This window comes from Hylobates moloch, unplaced genomic scaffold (assembly GCF_009828535.3).
Source record: "Hylobates moloch isolate HMO894 unplaced genomic scaffold, HMol_V3 SCAFFOLD_1, whole genome shotgun sequence".
In the NCBI taxonomy this organism is placed as follows: Eukaryota; Metazoa; Chordata; class Mammalia; order Primates; family Hylobatidae; genus Hylobates; species Hylobates moloch.
Window position 1 is genome coordinate 59,382,785 of NW_026652276.1, and position 13,800 is coordinate 59,396,584.

At 33.7% G+C, this 13,800-nt stretch overlaps 1 protein-coding gene across 4 annotated transcripts in view; it reads left to right on the forward strand.

Annotated features, from left to right (window-relative positions):
- The window catches only part of NCKAP1 (NCK associated protein 1), a 117,004-nt gene that overhangs the window by 58,032 nt on the left and 45,172 nt on the right, over positions 1-13,800 (forward strand). For all 4 annotated transcript variants that reach the window (XM_032755210.2, XM_032755211.2, XM_032755212.2 and 1 more), the window contains 3 exons: positions 1,398-1,479; positions 3,356-3,414; positions 12,673-12,818. In XM_032755210.2, the coding sequence (XP_032611101.1) occupies positions 1,398-1,479; positions 3,356-3,414; positions 12,673-12,818 (287 nt within the window). The remainder of the gene's footprint in view (positions 1-1,397; positions 1,480-3,355; positions 3,415-12,672; positions 12,819-13,800) is intronic.

A 13,800-nucleotide genomic window follows, 5' to 3' on the forward strand; every position in this document is an offset into this window, starting at 1 on the left:
TGTAATTTTTTTTACCTTGAATTATATACTGTTACAAGCTAGTATTCTAAACTCTATAGTTTATTTCTTCTTTTATCCACTAGATGGAGCTCAGATACATCCTTTCCATGGTCATTTAAAAAGGGAACAGAAAACCTGGGGTATTATTGCCTTACTATAATTTTATTTGAATAGTTATTACTTACCAGATAAGCCAGAAGCTTTTGTTACTGTTTATTATTTATTCATACTAGCGTACAGTTTAAAAAGTAAACCAGAATTCCTGAGTTACTTAATCTATTTTTATATAAAGTGGAGTTTACTAATACTGAGAAAATCCTTAGCATTTCTTCTGAAATTATAGTAATAGTATAGTATCAGCAGCAATCATACTGATATTAGTAATTGCCAGATTTATTGATAGTGTGTCTTACCAAATCTGTAGAAAACCTCTGTGAGAGTGGATATAGTTATCATTATTTGTTGAAGAAGAAATGCCTTATGTAATTTGCTCCTTATCACCAATACAGCTCATAAGTAATAAAGCCAGTAGTCAAACTCAAGTTTTGACTCCAAAGCCTGAGCATTTTACCACCCTCTTCTGTTGCAAAGTATATTCACAATGTTTTTCACCATTTGCTAGCATATAAATTTAGAACTAAGGTTGTAAACCTGTTAGCATAGTTGATGGCAATAGGTGTGAATATTTTACTGTGGTAAAATATATGTAACAAAATTTACCATTTTCATGATTTTTAAGTGTACAGTTCACTCACATTGTAAAGTTTTGAAAATGTGTTTTATTTATACTGTTTGTAAGCTAAGCATCCACTTTTTAAAAGGAATTTATTTTTTAGTATCCACTTTAAATACAGTTTATCAAATATTCATTTTTTTAGCTAGGTTGAAAAGGGTTTTTAGGTCTTAATTTTATTGAGGCCTAACATACACACAACAAAAATCATTCATTTTCAGTGCATGTTGTAAATTTTGGTAGCTGTATACATTTGTGCAACTATTACCATCACCATATTCAAGACAGAGCTTTTCCAACACCTTTAAAAGTTTACTTATACACCCTTATGGTACACCTTTATCATTCTTTCATAAGCCCCTGACAGCAACTGGTGTTTGTCACTATACTTTCGCCTTAAAAATACTTTTTCATATAAATTTTCCTATATAGTGTATGAAAAAGGTACTTTTTTACACAAAATTATTTATTTTTTATTTCTTTCACTTAACGTAATGGTTTTGAGATGCATGTTACGGTGTGTGTTAAAATTTCATTTCTTTTTTATTACTGAAAAATATTCCATGGTATGGGTATACCAGCTTGTTTATCCATCCACTAATTGATAGACCTGAGTTGTTTCCCAACTAGATGTTTTTAACGTTACTTTTTGTTTGTTTTTCAGAATCTTTCTGTTTGTCCTGAAGATGAATCAATCATCATGTCCTCTTTTGTTAACACTATGACTTCCCTAAGTGTAAAACAAGGTAATAAGCCTTTTAAATAAAAGCATATTTTCTTCTAATGAGATTTTCAAACTTGATTATTAAGAAGATAATTTACCAATTAATTTGGCTAATGATCTATTATCTTTAATCTTAATTTTGTTCTCTGAAGCAAAGATTTCCAAAATGGGTTTGTGATGCTATTTACAAAAATAATAATTACAGTTTTATATTTCTAGTTAAGCAGGAAAAAAAGCATTTTGTAACAAAAACGATAAAACATTTGCATTTTGTAGCAAATCATATATTTGGTCCAAGCATACCAATAACAATATTTAATGCCATTTATAAAATGTTTAGTCTGTGCCAGGCACTTTACATATATATTATCCCATTTACTCCACATTCTTTTTTCAACACTGTTATTACTTTTGACAGATTTGGAAACTCTGGGTTTGAGGGTTAACCTCTCAGTTATTGAGCATAATTTGCCAAGCTCTAATAGCTATTAAGCAAGAGTAGGAATTTGAGCTCAAATCTGTCAATCTCAAAAATTGATGTCATATAATCACCTTGCAATTATTTGACACTCCATTCTAGTGGATTCATAGTGTGTTTTAGTTTTGTAGTCTTTTAATAAAGGATATCAGAAACCTTGAAAACTTCTGAGTAATAAATATATAAACATTTTTCTTAGTTCAATCTTTATTGCTACCACATCTAAGTAATGAAACTAAAATAATTTTTTCTGGTGATATTTGGTTTATATAGAGTTATTTTGTGGAACTTCAGCATGCTGTCCAAAGTTTCTATTCGTAGGAGCTCTCAAATTCCATTGAAACTCCTGTAAATTGACATGTAAGCACACCGAGAGTCAGAGAGCTTAGGAGAAAAGGCTTTACTTCCCTTAGCACAACTGTCTCCTTTATCATCATCTTTACAGGATTTGAGAATTGTTTCACTGTCTTCACTCTTAAATTTTAAAATGTTTTTATTTTTAATTGTAAAATACACATAAAATTGACCATCTTAACCACTTTTGAGTGTATAGTTCAGTAGTGTTAAGTATATTTATATTGTTGTACAACCAATCTCCAAAACATTTTCATCTTGCAAAACAAATTCTTTTAATGATTATTGGACAACAGTGTGCCATTTTCCTTTCCTGCTAGCCCCTGGCAACCTCCATTCAACTTTCTGTTTCTGTGAGCATGAATACTCTAGATACCTCATATAAGTGGAATTACAGAGTATTTGTCTTTCTGTGACTGGCTAATTTCACTAGGCTTAATGTCCTCAAATTCAGCCATAGTAGCATGTGTCAGAATTTCCTTTCTTTTTTAGCAGAATAATAGTCCATGATATTTATTTATTTTGTTTTTGAGACCTGGTCCCGCTCTGTTGCCCAGGCTGGAGTGCTGTGGTGCAATCTCGGCTCACTGCAACCTCTGCCTCCCGGGTTCAAGAAATTGTCCCACCTTAGTCTCCCGAGTAGCTGGGACTACAAGCACACACCACCACACCCAGCTAATTTTTGTATTTTTAGTAGAGATGGGGTTTCACCACGTTGGCCAGGCTAGTCTCAAATTCCTGACCCTTAGGTAACCCACCTGCCTCGGCCTCCCAAAGTGCTGGGATTACAGGCATGAGACACTGCTCCCGGCCTCCATTGTATTTAGGTACTACATTTTGTTTATTCATTCATCTATCAATGGAAATTTAAGTTGCTTCTACCTTTGACTGTTTTGAATAATTCTTCTCTGAACATGGGTGTACATGTATCTCTTTAAGACCCTGGCTTTAATTCTTTTAGCTATACTCAGAAGTAGAATTGTGTTAGCTCTTAAAATTTAAAATGGGCTTATAGATTGTGAAAACATTAATTTGCTTTGTGATCTTTTTTTTTCTACTACTACAGTTGAAGATGGGGAAGTATTTGATTTCAGAGGAATGAGATTAGATTGGTTTAGGTTACAGGTAAGAATAACCTTTTATTGTCATTCTGTTTTGTTATTTTAGTTAACATGAAAAATTTTATAACAGAACTATAAAGTAGTCATTGTTATATACCTATCGAAAATATTTCTTTTGTATAATTAACCATAAAAGAAACATTTTGTACTAATTATTAAACTTGGATAAATATATTAATAACTTAAGCCAATATATGAGTTTTTGAATAGATTATTATAATTTTAAAATATCTGAAAATTTAAATCCCAATCTCTCTTGATTATCCTGATTCAAATATTTGATTCTAAAGTGAAAGCACAAAATCTTTTCTGAGAAAATATTTAAAATCTACTATGGGCATCAGCAAACTTTTTTTTAATAAAGAAACAGCTGATAAAAAATTTTAGGCTTGCAGCCATATAGTCTCCGTCATCATGATTGCACTCTGCCATTGCAGTGTGAGAGCACCTGTAGACAATACATAACTTAATGGGCATGGCTGTATTCCAGTAAAACTATTTATAAAAACAAGCAGGTAGCCCACAGGCCATAGTTTACCACCACGATCTGTACCAAAAACTTCCATTTTCTGACAAACAAATAAATATTATTAGACTTAGAGTGTTCATTTAATATATAAGTCTCATATAAATAGTTCCTAAAGGCATTAAGAATGCAAGCCTAACACCTTGGTGTATACTGTAACCTTAATGATAAAAATTAGTTGCCCTGTAAATATTTTAAGTAATTATGGGAAAATGGCCCAGTGTTCTCAATAATCTGCATGTTCTAAAAATCTGTATATTTTTAAATGATAATAGTCATTATATCATAATATAGTCATTTGACTCATTGTGAAGTCAAAACATTCAGTTTGCCCCTTTCCCAGTTCATTCTCCAGAAATACTCACTTTTAATAACTGGCCTATATTTTTTTAGATGTTCAAACAAGTAAATTAGATAGTACTATGTACTGTTTTGCTGTTTATTTTTGTCTTTTTAAAAAAATATTTACTTATTTATTTATATTTTAGAGGCAAGGTCTTGCCCTGTCACCCAGGCTAGAGTGCAGTGGTATGGTTATAGCTCACTGTAACCTCAGGCTCGTAAGTTCAGGCAGTGCTCCCACATCAGCCTCCTGAATAGCTGGGACTATAGGTGCAAGCCACCACACCAGCTAATTAAAAGAAAAGTTTTTAGAGACTGAATCTTGCTATGTTGTCCAGGCTGATCTCAGACTCCTGGCCTCAGTGATCTTCTCACCTCAGCCTCCCAAAGTGCCGGGATTATAGGCATGAGCCACAGTGCCTGGCCTGTTTTGCTATTAAAAATAAATAAATAAAATTTCTATTTGTTTAATTAAAAAGAGAAAATATAAGAAGTATTTGTTTGTGGAAGCTATTTTTAGATGGATACAGTCTCAGGAATGACTCTCAGGATGACCATACTTTTCTGGCGGTCTGCTTAGTACTCTGAGGTGCTTTTGCTTTTCTTAGGTTCTTTCCTTGCAACCTCAAAATGCATGAGCACTTTTCTCTTGTTTGTTCTGTATTCTCTAGGGAGCTTATTTTTAGAAATGAAGACTTTTATAAATAAAAGCATTAAATAACTTACCAGTTAGTGGGAGATCAGGGAAGTACACTTGAAATACCAGCATCCCAAAATATTAAATGTGTATATATTATAGGTTATTTTCTTATTACAAATAAAGTTTTAAAATTGACACCTCTTTGTTTTTAAAAAGGCGATGAAACAATACAGAAGTAGAACTTGTAATGTAAAAAAAGAAGTGGAATTTCCTCTGCCAAAGGATATACATGTTTAAAACTTTGAAAGTCATTGTCACAAAGCTTGAACTGCTTCAATCTCCTGTTTTTGGTTTATGGGAGTGCCTAAACCAATACTTGGGCTCAGAGAATTTTAGAGATTTAGATGCATTTCAAATGCACCTTTACATTTGAAGTATTCACGTGAGAATTTTAGCCTTTTTCAATCACAGCAAAATAAAAAGCATTGAGTGAACATGAAGAATATAGACCTGATTATTCCTATGTGTAGATTTTTTAAGTTTTTGTAAGATTTTTGTAAGAGCATTATTAGCTAGCTATGTGATTTTTTTCATGTAATCTATACCTACTTGTATTGATTTCCTAGGGCTGCCATAGCAAAGTACCAACTAGATGGCTTAAACAACAGAAATGTATTATTTCATAGTTCTGAAGGCTGGCAGTCTGAAAGCAAGGTGTTGGCAGGGTTGGTTTGTTTCAAGGACTGCAAGGGAGAACCTCTTCAATCTCTCTCTCCTAGCTTCTGGTGATTTGCTGGTAATCTTTGTTGTTCCTTGCTTGTAGTTGCATTACTCTAAAGGCATTCTCCGTGTGTTTCTTCACATAATTTTTCCTCTTTGCATATTTCATGTTCAAATTTTCCCTTTTTATAGGGCTACCAGTTATATTTGATTAGGTCCCATTCAAATGACCTCATTTTTATGTGCTTAGCTCTGTAAAGACCCTAATTCCAAATAAGGTCACATTCTGAGGTACTGGGGGTTAGATTTAAGCACATCTTTTTTTCGGGGATACAATTCAATGCATAACATTGCTGTTAACCACGTTTAGAACATGCAGTCACTCAGACCCTTTCTACTGCATACAGACCATTTTTTTTGTTTTGTTTTTTGTTGTTTTTTTTTTTTTTTTTAGTGACAACAGGAAAATGCATACAAAGGAAGGAAAGAATGGGACATAACACTAAGCCAGAGAAGTATTCACTAGAAGTAGAGAACAAAAGTGCAAGGTAGCAGGCAGGGTCCAGAATCTAGAAGGTTTACATAGGTGTTGAAGAGCAGCTCAAAGGTGAAAGTTCCAAGCCTATAGATTAGACTGTAGGGTACAGAAGATAAAATACTGAGCAGTATTATATAACCTGTAGAAAAATAGCACATTCATCTTTTGAGGATTTTATAATCTAGCTATGGAGACAAAGCATAAAAAATGTAAAAAATAGCTGAAAATCTGAAAGATTAAGAGATTTCATAGAATATGTTTATCAGTTAATTTCAATCTTAGAAGGGATAAAGCATTTTTCAAGTTAAAATTGCTTTGAATAGGAAAAAGAAAAGGACAAACAATGAGTAAAGAGCAAGTAAAGAGACTTTTGAGTATAAAATATTACTGTAAGAAGGGGAAAATATTCACAAGAACTATGAATGATCTGACTTTGATCACTGACCTTTGGTTTCAGGTAGATGTACAAGAATTGTTAGGTAAAACCACATGGCCAGAGAGTGGTAAAGAGTTCTATAGATAGCCAGTAGTGGTTGAGTAGAGCAGACCAGAAGAATAAGCCTTTGGGAGAATTTTAGTAGTGTACTTTGTGCCTTCACTGGTGTCCTATTTAGTTTGGTTTTACGGTCGTTGCTTTTTTATAGGTCACTTTCATCTTTCTCTGTCCTTTTCCTACTCTTAAGAATTCTCTCTGTATTTTTGTCATTCTTTTCTACTTCCTAAGTGATCTCATGCTGTTGTGTATTCCATCAGTCCCTTAAGCATTTTTAGTTGCTCTTTCAAATATCTTTTCTCGTCTGTCTTCTAATTTATTCAAGTTGTTCATATTCTTTTACTTAAACCTATTCTTTTTTAACATGTTTCTCCCCCCATTGTTGTCAAGCAGTTAAATCATTATCTTGTTTTGTTACCATCCATTTCTTCTGAATTTGTTTTCACAATGTTCTTTAAATTCTGATTTAATTTTTTTAATTTAAAATTTTTATGAATACATAATAGTTGTACATATTTATGGGGTACATGTGATATTTTGATACAAGCATACAGTGTATAATGAACAAATCTGGGTAGTGGGAATATTTCATCACCGCAAACACATATCATCGTATTGGAAACATTCCAAATCTACTCTTCTGGTTATTTTGAAAGATGCAGAAAATTATTAACTATAGTTGCCCCATTGTGCTATACTAGTTCTTTTTCCTCCTAACTGTACTTTTGTACCCATTAACCAATCCTTCTTGATTCCCACTTCCTCCCTTCCCTACTCAGCCTCTTATAACCATCATACTACTCTCTGCCTCCATGAGATCAATTTATTTAGCGTCCACTTAGGAGTAAGAACATGTGACATTTGTTTTTCTGTGCCTGGCTTATTTCACTTAACATAATTTCTTCCAGTTCCATCTATGTTGTTGCAACAGACAGGATTTCATTTTTTATGGCATAATAATATTCCATTGTGTATTTATTTACCATTTATCTATTGATAGACACTTGGGTTGAGTTCCATATCTTGACGATTGTGACTTATTGCTGCAATAAACATAGGAGTGCAAATACTTCTTCAGTATGTTGATTTCCTCTCTTTTGGATATATACCCAGCAGTATGATTGCTGGATCTATTTTTAAATTTTTGAGGAACCTCAGACACTACTGTTTTCAATAGCGGCTCTACTAATTCACATTCCCACCTGCAGTATATGAGAGTTCCCCTGTCTCCACATCCTCGTTAGCATTTATTTTCTGTTTTTTGATAATAGCCTTTTTAACTGGGGTGAGATGATGTCTCATTGTGGTTTTAATTTGCATTTCTCTGATGGTGAGCGGTTTAAAAATATATCTGTTGGCCACCAGTATGTCTTCTTTTGAGAAATGTCTGTTTAGCTCTTTTGCCCATTTTTTAAACCAGGCTTTTTTTTGTTTTGTTTTGTTTTTGCTATTAGGCTATTTGAGTTCCTTATATATTCTGATTGTTATGCCTTGTCTTTTGAATAGTTTGTAGATATTTTCTCTCATTCTATAGGTGGTCTCTTCACTGTGCTGATTGTTTCCTTCTTTGTTGTTCAGGAGCTTTTTAGCTTAATGTGATCCTATTTATCCATTTTTTTGCTTTTGTTCCCTGTGGCTTTTGAGGTCTAGCTCAAGAAATCTTTGACCAGACCAATATTCTGGCATGTTTCACCAGTGTTTTCTTCTAGTAGTGTCATAGTTTCAGGTCTTACATTTAAGTCTTTAATTCATTTTGATTTGATTTTTTTATATGATGAGAGATAGAGGTCTAGTTTCATTCTTTTACATGTAGATACCCAGTTTTCTCAGCACAATTTATTGAAGAGACTGTCCTTTCCCCAATGTATATTCTTGGCACTTTTGTTGGAAATGAGCTAATAGTAAATGTGTGGATTTATTTCTGGGTTCTGCATTGCGTTTCATTGATATTTGTATCTGCTTTTATGCCAACACCATACTGTTTTGATTACTATCGCTTTGTAGTAGATTTTGCGATCAGTAATGTGATTCCTCCTGCTTTGTACTTTTTGGATTGTACTTTTCAGGATTGATTTGGCTCTTCTAGTTTTTTTGTTGTTGTTTGTTCCATATGAATTTTAGGATTTATTTTTTCTGTTTCTGTAAAGAATGTCATTGGTATTTAGATAGATAGTTCATTGAATCTGTAGATCACTTTGGGTGGTATGTTTAGCAATATCAATTCTTCCAATTCATGCACATGAGATATCTTTTTATCTCTTTGTGTCTTCTTCAGTTTCCTTCATCAGTGTTTATAGCTTTCATTGTAGAGATCTTTCACATTTTGGTTAAGTTTATTCGTAGGCTTTTTTTTTTGGTAGCTATTGTAAATGAGATTTTTTTATTTCTTTTTCAGTGTGTTTGCTGTTGACCCATGGAAATGCCTCTGATTTTTGTATGTTGAGTTTATGTCATGAAACTGAATTGGTTGATCAGTTTTAATAGAGTCTTTAGGTTTTTGTAAATACAATATCATATTTTCTTCAGATAAGGACAATTTGATGACTTGTTTTCCAGTTCGGATGCCTGTTATTTATGTCTTTTGTCTAATTTCTTTGGCTAGGACTTCCAGTCCTGTGTTGAATAAAAGTGTTGAAAGCAGGCATCCTTGTATTGTTCCAAATCTCAGAGGAAATGCTTTCAGTTTTCCCCGATTCAGTGTGTTGCTAGCTGTGGGTTCATCATCTATGGCCTTTATTGTTTTCTTCCATACCTAGTTTGTTAAGAGGTATGTTTTCTTCCATACCTAGTTTTTTAAGAGCTATGTTTTCTTCCATACCTAGTTTGTTAAGAGTTTTTATTATGAAGAGATGTTGAATCTTATGAATGCATTTTCAGCATCTATTAAAATTATACAGTTTTGTCCTTATGTGCATATGTTGAACCATCTTGTATTTATCTCACTGGATCATGATATTTTCAGTGTGTTGTTGAATTCTGTGTGCTAGTATTTTGTTCAGCATTTTTGCATCTATGTTCATAAGTGATGATGTCCTGTAGTTTCTTTTCCTGTAGTTTTGTGTCTTTGTCTGGTTTTGGTATCAGGGTAATGCTGGCCTCATAGAATGAGTATTTGAAAGTATTCCATCCTCCTCAATTATTTGGAACAGTTTGAGTAGAATTGGTATTAGTTCTTTAAATATTTGCTGGAATTCAGCAGTGAAACCATCAGGTCCCAGGCTTTTCTCTCATGGGAGACTTTTTATTACTGCCTCTATCTCATTACTTATTACTGGTCCTTTCAGGTTTTCTGTTTCTTCTTGGTAGGATGTATGTGTCTAGGAATGTATCCATTTCATGTCGGTTCTCCAGTGCTTTGACATATAGTTGCTCATAATCTCTAATCCTTGGAAGTTTTTGGTATCAGTTGTAATGTCTCCTTTTCTATTTCTGATTTTTTTGGGGTCCTCTTTCTTTTTTTCTTACTTAATTTAGCTAAAGGTTTGTCAATTTTATTTTTCCAAAGAACTGACTTTTTATTTTGTTGATATTTTGTATTCTTTTTAGTCTCAATTTTCTTTATTTCTGCTCTGATCTTTATTATCTCCTGCTAACTTTGGGTTTGGTTTATTCTTGCTTTTTTAGTTCTTTAAGGTACATTATTAGGTTATTTGGTCTTTCTGCTTTATTAATGTAGGTGTTTATTGCTATAAACTTTCCTCTTAACTACTGCTTTTGCTGTATCCCATAGGTTTTGGTATATCATGTTTCTGTTTTTATTTCTTTCAATAAATTTTTTATTTCCTTAATTTCTGCATTGTTCAGGAGCATATTGTTTAATTTCCATGTGTTAGTTTCCGAAGTTTAAGGTACATTATTAGGTTATTTGGTCTTTCTACTTTATTAATATGAGTGTTTATTGCTATAAACTTTCCTCTTGACTGCTGTTTTTGCTGTATTTAATAGGTATTGGTATATCGTGTTTCTATTTTTATGTGTTTCAGTAAATTTTTTATTTCCTTAATTTCTACATTGTTCAGGAGCATATTGTTTAATTTCCATGTGTTAGTTTCCAAAGTTCCTCTTGTTGATTTCTAGTTTTATTGCACTGTGGTCAGAGAAGATACTTGATATGATTTCAATTTTTTGAATTTGTTGAACTTTGTTTTGTGGCCTAACATACGGTCTCTCCTGGAGAATGTCCCATGTTCTGATGAGAGGAGTAAATTCTGCTTTTTAAAAATGTGGGATGATTAATGGAACTCTTTATTGAATTCATGGCCACAGCTATAGCTAATTCCTGTTTATACTCTAAAGCTGATAAATGGTAAGTAAAACTCCTTAGGCTTAGTTTGTGATAAATGTCAAGTATATTTTGTCATCAGAATATTGACATCATTCTTCCTCATTCCTTCTTCTTTTCTGGTAGACAAAAACAACAAAATACAAAAGTCTCCTTTGTGGTGTCACTGTCTCATTGAGTAGTAACATCATCCACCTATTGGTCCCTTGCCATGGTAGGGTTTGAGATTTAATTTTTATCCTACTTAAAAGGTGATAATTTACTCTCTTACTATTTCATGGATGCTGGCAAGAAGATATGGAGCTCCTGGGTCAGCGACAAGAGACAAAAGACTTCATTCACTGCACAGAAAGCAGCATAGGCATCAGCATATATGCATTATTTCTGCTATTTCCCTAAGCTCTGCAGGTGTGGTACAGAGGAGCCAAAATGAATTCTGTGCATGCAGTCTGTTTGTGTTGCAGATAAGGAACACTAAATTTGAGGAACCCTCTATTTTATCATCAGCCATAAGCATACTTGCTCTTTGTTCGAAGGGAGACATTACCTCATCCCTCAAATTTGATAGCTGCAAGTATAACCCTAAGAAGTGGTCTAGAGAATGAGTGACTCAGGCTTTGCCTTCTTGACATACCCAGCAAGATGTGTGGGAGCATGAGACCCATGCAGGAGTTATCTCCCAACAGCCAAAATCCTGATCATCATCTATAATTCTTCTATTTCCCACTATATCTAATTATTTCCCAGAGTAAACTCTTTTAAACTACCATTACTTGAAACCAGAACATTGTAATGCCATCTTATTGCCACTACTGCCTTCTAATAGATTTCTGCTTCCTTTCCCTTCCCCAGTCATGCTTCCCTATTTTCCTCACTATACAGAGTAATCTTTCTAAAACAAAAACTGGCCACCACATAGAACCCTTAGTGCTTCACTAAAAAGTTTAAATTCTTTAACGTGGTATACAGGCTGTTCACGATCTGGTTGAATCTCATGTTTTACTGTTAACCTTCTCTTCTTTGCACTCAAACTCTAGCCATAACAAACAGTATTTATTCTGTAGGCACCCCTTCTATTCTTACTCTCTGCCCTTCTGAAATGTCCCCTATCCATGGACATGATCTGCTTTTTGTGATTTGGTATCCCAGTTGTAGAATTTTTTTCCCCACGACCTATCTTAATGATTTTCATTTAGTTGTATCACTTTTTTGGCCAAACTACACCAATTTTTACTATCTTCAGTACTTTTCTAGAATTTGTCAAATTAATACAGTGTATTATATGATCCAGTTTTTAGTGAATCAGTATACTCTAAAACCTCATTGAATCAACATGTGCAGTACTTAGTTTTATCTGATTGCTTCCTGTGTGTGTTTAGTCTCTTAAATTAGGTTGAAGATTTCTTTTGGTATAGTTAATACGACAGTTAATTGTTTTACACTTTTGATATGGTAACTTCAGTTCCTTTGAGGTTCAGTGTGAATGACTCATATATTAGACACTGTTTTATGGCCATTAGTATTTCAGTTTACTAAATAAATTCTTGATAGGAATTTCAAGGTAGGGTCACTACAGACAACTAACACAATAGATGTTACTGTCAGTGTCACAGTAGATAGTTTAAATATCTTTCAATGATGCTTTTTCCCCCCTGTAAAATGACAAGTCCAAAGTCATTTATGTCTATCTAAACAACTTTTGTTTTTTCTGTACTTTATAGGCATATACTAGTGTCTCTAAGGCTTCACTTGGCCTTGCAGATCACAGAGAACTTGGAAAGATGATGAATACAATAATTTTTCATACAAAAATGGTAGATTCCTTGGTGGAAATGTTGGTGGAAACATCAGATCTCTCCATATTTTGGTATGTTGTAATTTTCTCTAAATCTGGATTTGAAAGTTTTAGTATGCGATATATGTTTCTTGATTGTTTTTGTGTTAGCATAGTGCTTAAGACAGTTCAGTAATAGACCCTTAAGAATAAAGGGAATAGTGGACTTTTATTAAATGTGCCAACAAAAAGAAGTTTAACCAAGTTGGGATTTTATGTCTATTTTTAATTCTCTAAAAGAGCAACTTACTGATGGGACTTTTATTTCTTAACATTTTTTTGAGGAGTTGAAAACGGTCACTCCAAGTTACCTTAAGGCCCTTCTTTGCATGATTAGACTAAAGGGAAAGAAATCTTGTGGATCAGGGTCAAATAGAGCAAGTGTTGGAAATTAAATGCCTGGTAACTTCACTTCTATGATGTTAAATTTAATATTAAGATGGTGTGGTGACTACTTCCTGCATTGTGCTTCATTTTCCTCTTTTTCTGTTAGAGTCTTTTTGTTATACTCAGTTTATTTTTCTTCCGTCTCTTCCTCCCAGAAAATGTGGTCCTTAATGGCTATAATTTGTTTTGTTAGTGTCTGTCATAGTAGTTATTTAATAAATCTTTGAATGAATAAGTCAACTTGGTTGTGATCAGATTAATAAACAGTGTGGTGGCCAGGCGCGATGGCTCACGCCTATAATCCCAACACTTGGGAGGCCAAGGTGGGTGAATCACCTGAGGTCAGGAGTTTGAGACCAGCCTGGTCAACATAGTGAAACCCCATCTCTACTGAAAATACAAAAATTAGTCAGACGTGGTGGTGCGTGCCTGTAGTCCCAGCTACTTGGGAGGCTTAAAGCAGGAGAATCGCCTGAACCTGGGAGGCGGAGGTTGCAGTGAGCCGAGATCACGCCACTGCACTCCAGTCTCGGTGACAGAGTGAGACTGTCTCATAAATAAATAAATAAATAAATAAATAAATAAATAAATAACAGTGGGGCTAGGATTCAAACTCAAGTATTCTTGC